Below are 8017 nucleotides of genomic sequence, written 5' to 3'. Positions count from 1 at the left end.
GCACACATATTACCGTATCCAATAATATAAAACTGGCCTTTAGTCTTTACAAACTGACCTGTCTTGGCTTTGTTTTAGTAGACTAGTATTTTGTAAAATACAGTCACATTTTCAATTATTATACATTATATATAGATTATTGCTATTTAGAAATAAGTTCTTAAACTTATTTTTTTTTAAAACGTAGAACAGTAAATAAAGAAGTAAAGCAAACAATTATCTCCTCTAGTTACGACCTTTGCTGCTTGCTGTAGGTTGCTAAGCCTTATCAAATTTCACACGTGGAGGATGTAATTTTTTTTAGTTTTTATGTATACATTTTAAAGTAACCAAAAAATCATAAATTACTATATCAATACCACAAAATTATACTATAATGTTTGAAGCTTAGTAACTAAACTGTATTTGGGTCTAAAAAAATTTAGTCGAGCTCGCTAATTTCTTATCTCATCGCTTCGAATCTAGCATGAAAAGAAAGAGTTTACCTCGGAAATACTTTGCAGAGGCTGAGAAAACCTCTAGGGGAACATTCTGAGCTTTTGATTGGTTATACACAGGTCATGGGTGAAGTAGGTGTACGTAAGCAAGTATTTTTAAAATGGAAGAGGTGTGCAGGGCCACCCTGGTTGATTCAATAGATATATTAATATCTCGGAAAATAGAAAAAATAGAAGGTTCTTATTTTACATTCTAGCTTGTCAATATTGGTAATTTGAATATCTAATTTGTAAGAAACTATAGACTTTGTACTTGGACATCACAACCATCTAATTTGTACCAATGCTGCATTCAACATACCACTTGACACACAAAAATTGACATTTAGATTTTTTTTTCAACATTTACTTTTAAATTAAGAAATTAACCAATCTATAATACTAAAATTTGAATTATAATCTATAATTTGATACCAAACTTATTTACATAAATTCATAAAATAGTATTTGAATAAAATTTTAAATGCGAGTCAATGACATGATCTTTGACCTGTGTCGGTAGGGTTATATCAAGATGTATTGATGCTTAGTCCTCAGTGACTTTCCCAACAATTTTCCTAGTGCTCAGTGACTCATTCAACAGTTTTTAATAGGGCTGTGACTCACCCAACAGTTTTTCCTAGTGCTCAGTGACTCATTCAACAGTTTTTAATAGGGCTGTGACTCACCCAACAGTTTTTACTAGTGCTCAGTAACTCACCCAATAGTTTCAGTTAAGATGAACCCATTTCTCTGCTGATTGATCTTGCTATTATTTTATAGTTTATACAGCTGATTAATATACAAGTATATTAAAAGAATAATTGTTATTAATTACTACTATGAGACAACAACAAAAAATACAGCTTTCAACTTGAATGTTAGAAGTTGAAAAAATAACTATTACTGAAATAGGGTTAACATATGTTTTCTGTAGTGAATGGACACACCTTGATATGTTATGTGAAACCCAGGTTAACTAAGAAGAAGTGTAGTGTAAAGAATATGGTGCTTATTATGTGTTTGAGACAAAGAATAACTATTAAAATTGACCCCCAAATTCTGTACCAGGTAACATATTAAACACTATAAATATATGTGAATTTGGTCAATTATACAATATTGAGACATTTATAACATACACATTCACACACCATATATATTTATTACACTTAACTGTCAAGTTTAATATAATTTTTAAATGTAGAAGTATATAAATTTGATATTTATTTACTGCAACTTATCTCAAATTCTAAAAATTCCAAGTTAAAAAATGTATTTTGGTTTCTTGATTATTTTATGAAATATTAGGACATAAAATTTTAAGTTTTACTTTTATCTCCAATACTTTTAAAGAGCTAACGAGCTATTATCAGATTCCAAAATAATTTTCTCTATGGGTTAATTTTTTCCAATCATTTCATGTTACAGGCACAGTTCATGATCTACAAGAAAGTCAGCTACGAAGGCTTTGCTGGACCCCAGGAGGCACATCTCAGAGTGGAAGTCTTCGTCCCAACGTCTCAAGTCGGTCGTATTATTGGGAAGGGAGGTCAGACAGTAAGTGGCTTTTATCTTGTAATCCAGCACATTTAGGTGTAACCTACTGCCTAAGCCTTACAAAGTCTGTTTGATTATCCTAAGTTTAAACTTTTAATAGAATATTCTTCCATTTGGAAAATGTTCTCTTCCCGGGAGAGTAAAATCTAAGAAGAAAACAAATAATACTGTAAGAAAAACCGTGTGTTTAGATCATATTACTCTGAATCAACAGCAAAATAAAGATCAATAATTATACATTTTAACCTGATAACGAACTACTCTGATAAAGATCAATAATTATACATTTTTACCTGAGAATGAACTACTCTGATAAAGATCAATAATTATACATTTTAACCTGAGAACGAACTACTCTGATAAAGATCAATAATTATACATTTTAACCTGAGAACGGACTACTCTGAAAAAAAGATCAATAATTATACATTTTAACCTGAGAACGGACTACTCTGAAAAAAAGATCAATAATTAGACATTTTAACCTGAGAACGAACTACTCTGAAAAAGATCAATAATTATACGTTTTAACCTGAGAACGAACTACTCTGAAAAAGATCAATAATTAGACATTTTAACCTGAGAACGAACTACTCTGAAAAAGATCAATAATTATACGTTTTAACCTGAGAACGAACTACTCTGAAAAAGATCAATAATTAGACATTTTAACCTGAGAACGAACTACTCTAGAAAAAGATCAATAATTATACGTTTTAACCTGAGAACGAACTACTCTGAAAAAGATCAATAATTATACGTTTTAACCTGAGAACGAACTACTCTGATAAAGATCAATAATTTTACGTTTTAACCTGAGAACGAACTACTCTGATAAAGATCAATAATTATACATTTTAACCTGTGAACGAACTACTTGTTATTTTTGTGTAGGTACACGAATTAGGTAGTTAATTTAGAAACTGATTAGTTTAAAATGCAATAATTGTGGTGATGTAATTATCTGTTTTCTCGAGGTTCGTGAAATGCAGCGGATAACTCAGGCAGTGATAAAACTACCAGAAGAGAGCCAGAATTCCCAAGCTGAAGAAACTCCCGTCCATATCATTGGCGATTTTTACAGCTCACAGGTTAGTTTTACTGAATCAGTTATTGTTTAAAGTTTAGCTTCCGTGATTGATTTTGTTTGCCCAAGTTAAAACCTTCTGACAAGTTGATTGACTTATTGTATAGTCCTTATGCTTGTTGCAAGCCTCTAATTACTTCTCAGATGTGTTGATAACATTCTCTCTCTCTCTGAACTTATTGACAGCTTTGTTACGTTGATGGCTTACCTCTCCAATGAAGTTTTTATAAAAGAGGTTGATTCCTTCACTTAGAAATCAGACCAGTTGAGCAACAAAATGTTTTAAAGATCTGTCAGACAGCAGTTAATTTTCTAGTTTGTTAGCTTTCCAATTACTGGTGGAGTATGGATTCCATTAGGTTTTTAAATAAAACTGTTTGCAGAAAATAGCTTAATCATCCATGAATTTGTTGGTTACAGAGTCCCTAATAATACGTGTAATTAATCCAGTTAATTACTGCTGGCCTTTTTTTTGGGTTTTTTTCAGTTCTTTACGCCAAGTGTTTTATGTAGAAGGCAAAATAAAGAAAGTAGTGAATGGTTACTACTACTTGTGAACGTTCTAAAACAGAATAATAGGGTTAAGTTCTGTGTTCAGTTATGTAAAATGTCATTCCCTGTAGCTGAACTTTTTACAGCCACACAGAGGAAAATGGTTGGATATTCATTAAGCTTTATAAGATGATCATTTAGAATCATCCAACCCTACGCTATTCTCATGTTATTCTAACCTCTCTTGTATACTAAGTTGTACGTAATTGATATTACGCTCGAATAATTTGTTCAAAATATTTTTCTGATTCTTCGTTACAAAGTTCACACAACTAGATGGATAATTGGCTTTAGTTTAAATTTTTAATGTTCATGACTGGTTTTATTTGTTTTTAAACCTTAAGATAAGCTGCTTTACGAGTATGTCATCATTGTTTTGGGATGTTTGGATTAATCTTGTTGAAATTAAAATATATTGAAAGTTTTTTTTTTATATTATGTACAGGTTTATTGATCTCTCTTAGTGTAGTAATTAGTATAAAAGTTCTGAAAAATAACGATAAATGCTTTATTGCTTTTAGGCTGCTCAGTGCCACATCCGAGCCCTGGTAGCTCGCAGCCAACCAGGACGTCGTGGGCTTATACCAACTCCACCTCAACCACCTCATACTAGCCAGACCAACTAACTCTTTTTGAATACACACAACTTTTGCCATAGCATTGATGCTACACCTCACTTAAACCAAAGAGGAGTGGCAAGAATAAAATGGGGGGTTATTTTTAACGATTGTGGAGGGGGACAACACATGAATTTCTTCTGTAATGTTACTATGATGGCACACATGGATAAGTGTGCTTTGTTTGGTTTTAAAACTCCTTTTTTTTTTTTTCTCCATTTCACAAGATTTATTTGAGGCTTAAACATTTCATTAAAAAAAATATTAATAAAATCAGACACTTTCAAAAAAAATTTGAAACCTTTGTGAGGGTTGAGTTGGGGAAAAAGATTTAAAGCTGTAAGTGGCAGTATGGGTGGGTTAATATTGATTTAATTTTAAGTTTGTTAAAGTATTTCCATAGGACCATAATTGTTAAAGAATTATGTGGTCTTTGTAATCATGTTATATATATTTTTGATATACTTGTTGGAGGAACTTTTTATCAAAAGCATTTTTGCTCATCATTGGTGGCCAAATCATCCAATCAGGTCGGTTATATCACATGACATTCAAGTTTCTCCAATAAGAATTGATATAGTCAGTTTAAAATAAATTAGTTAAAATAGTCGCCTTTTTTTTACGAAAAAAGAACTGTGCTCAAAAGGAATAAAAATTCTCATAACCTACTTTTACGAGCTAGTGACGACAATAGAAACTTGTTACTGCTTTCCGTTTTTACGTGGTTAATTTTACTATGCCTAAAACCAAACAAAGCCGTAAGTTTACGAGAAAAAGTGAAGTTATTCTTAACGAAAATGTAAAATTTATCGGAGAATGAATGGTAACCATAAAGTACAACTTTGGATGCCTTGAAAAAATTTATATAGCTAGTATAATAGTAGTGGTGTCGTACAATCCTTTAAAAGTCTTTTTTTGTGTGTGTGTGTGTGTGTTATAGACAATTCCAGGGATTCATAGAACATTATTTACTGACTAAATGTAGAAGAATGAATCCTATAATCAACTGTATTGTGATTGGTGTTACACCAATTACTAAAACTAAGGCATTTTTCTGAGTAAAGTTGTAATTGTTACAACTGGTGCAAGATATGGAAGAGTAAGTCGAGAAGACCTTCGAGATGTTCATCTGTTATATCTGTAGTCGTTTAACAGTTGACTTGCGGTGAACAAAGAAAAGTCCATGGTGGAAGAAGCAGCCTTAATTTCTTTATTTAGGCTGGATTCCTTACTACCTCATTTGTTTTGACCTTTCTATTTCAAGTACTGCTTGAGTCGTGCCCTGTCTAGCCATTGTTACTGAAATTAGCAGCTTCTACAACTGAAGACTACCTAATGATGATAAGAGCCAACTCCTAGTGAATACCTGAAGATGATGAATCAGAAATTACTGTGGTTGACCATATTTCACTCTAAAAGTTGAGACACGAAGGAAATGATGAAATCAGTGTCGCAAGATTAAGCTGGTTTTAGCCACATCATTGTTACTTTCAAAATACATATATAGTTTTGAAACGGATTTTTTTTTCTGAAGTATTAGAAGGGTTTGGAAAAGCAACTACAATGTAACTGTGAATGTTATTTTCATTAGAAATCAAGCTACTCTTAGTTTTACATCTAGGCCAAGAATTGGATCCGTCTTAAAAAATGGGCCACAGTTAATTTCAGCTGTTGTTGGACTTAAGAAAATGTTTCCCAGTCTTCATTATTCTTGGAACAAACGAGATAAACAAAAATAGGACGTGAAATAGATGAAAAATATTTGCATGTGTGGTATATAGATGTGGAAATAGTTTTGTGTGTTTTTTGTGTTCATGATTACAGGCTAAATGACGCATTAGAGAAAAATTACACCCACTAAAGGGGCTATATGTGTAGTTCAGTTGTGTCTGAAAAATTGGTTACATTTTATTGAGTTTGTTTTCAAAAGTTAGAAAATGGTGCATTTAAACAATAGAAACTGTGTTTGTGACAAAAAGATGTCATTCAAATATCTGAGATTTAATAAGTTATACGTAATTAAAATCTGCTGGCTGTACAGTTCATATTATAATATAATTTTGTTGATGTACTGACAAAAATATTCAGAGAATTTACTGATTTAGAAACTGGAATTTTTTGTTTCTTAAAGTACTTACAGTTTGAAATGTTCTTCTTGAGACTGGTTGTGAAAAGCTTACTAAAAGTCTAGCCTTAAGGACTAAAGTTTGAAGTCAGTGAAATGGATTACCTATAATTTAATAAGATTTTGTGCCATAAACCCACGTTCAGTCTTGTTGATACTTGGCTCAAACACTGGTAACTCCACTCTGCAATCTATCGGTAAAATCTTGACATCGGGAGTTTTTACATTAAAACTCCAGAGTAAAAAAAGTTCATAGCAGAATTTTACAGCTGACACAACCTTTCCTCATTTTGATTTCTTTCAATTCTATTGTGACCGAGAAGAGTCTGCTACATGATATGGTATCAGTTTCTCTGTACCGAGTCTGCCAGATGGACAGAATAAAGGTTGTTAACTGCTGGCGTGACTTTCATAGCCTACGTACGTGTACACCTTTTGTATGGAGAAATTAAATTATTATAGGGAAAAGTCGAACCTGTCTGTGTGATTTGTTTGTGGTTAAGCACATATCTACATGATAGGCTATCTGCACTGTGCTACTGGGGGCATATTATTATTATCCAAATAATAACAACTAAGACACATGAAAAACAAGTGCTTACAACATTTCTTCAAATGTCGCAAATAATAACAACCAAAACACATGAAAAACAAGTTGTTATTATTTGTGACATTTGAAGAAATGTTGTAAGCATTTGTTTTTCATGTGTTTTGGTTGTTATTATTTGCGACATTTGAAGAAATGTTGTAAGCATTTGTTTTTCATGTGTTTTGGTTGTTATTATTTGCGACATTTGAAGAAATGTTGTAAGCACCAAAACACATGAAAAACAAATGCTTACAACATTCCTTCAAATGTCACAAACATTTTATTTTACTGCTTAACAGTAATTTTTAAAACAGACATAACTGCTAAAGTATCTCCTGGGTGTAAGCTGGTACAATCGTAAAATGTTTGTAATTAAAATACTTTTAGCTACAATTTGACGATAAATGCAATTCAAGAACATAAGAGTCCAGCCAAGTTGTATCGTTAGTCATTAATGAGGTGAAAATTGAGACTTACAACTTTGGAGACGTGAAACATTTGATCTCAGTGTTTCTCTCTTCAGAATAATGGCTGACTGATACTCGACTTGTTTCCAGTCGACTTCTTTTATGCTGACATTTGAGAATGTATTATGAGTAAACAAAAGTACTACCAGAAAAAAAAAAGGGGAAAAGCTTTAAGTTCAGGCTTAACGTGCAATTTAGTCTTAACAATAATTAATTTCTTGATATAGAACCGTCCAATTAAAGCTTTCTTTCTTATCCCAGATTTAAAAAAAAATCTTTTCAAATGTGCACTTTTCTACTTCACCATTCTACAGTCTTTAATTTGTTGTCCACAACTGACTCTACTTCTTTCGGTAACAGTTCGTGTGGAAATGTTTGTACCATTTCAGAATATTCTTATTTCTTACTCAAAACAGGCCCGGCATGGCCAGGTGGATAAGGCGCTCGACTCACAATCTGAGGGTCGCGGGTTCGAATCCGCATCCCACCAAACATGCTCGCCCTTTCAGCCGTGGGGGTGTTATAATGTGACGGTCAATCCCAC

General features: G+C 32.4%; 1 protein-coding gene across 1 annotated transcript in view; it reads left to right on the top strand.

Moving 5' to 3' along the window:
• The window catches only part of LOC106474176 (insulin-like growth factor 2 mRNA-binding protein 1), a 26268-nt gene extending 19381 nt beyond the window's left edge, over positions 1-6887 (top strand). Inside the window, exons 10-12 of the mRNA XM_022402541.1 lie at positions 1908-2036; positions 3014-3127; positions 4197-6887. Coding sequence (XP_022258249.1) covers positions 1908-2036; positions 3014-3127; positions 4197-4301 — 348 coding nt within the window. The 3' untranslated portion in view covers positions 4302-6887. The remainder of the gene's footprint in view (positions 1-1907; positions 2037-3013; positions 3128-4196) is intronic.
• Positions 6888-8017: the final 1130 nt, after the last annotated feature.

The sequence above is a fragment of the Limulus polyphemus genome, unplaced genomic scaffold, assembly GCF_000517525.1.
Source record: "Limulus polyphemus unplaced genomic scaffold, Limulus_polyphemus-2.1.2 Scaffold6914, whole genome shotgun sequence".
Classification (NCBI taxonomy): Eukaryota; Metazoa; Arthropoda; class Merostomata; order Xiphosura; family Limulidae; genus Limulus; species Limulus polyphemus.
This window is presented reverse-complemented; position numbering and strand designations above follow the sequence as displayed.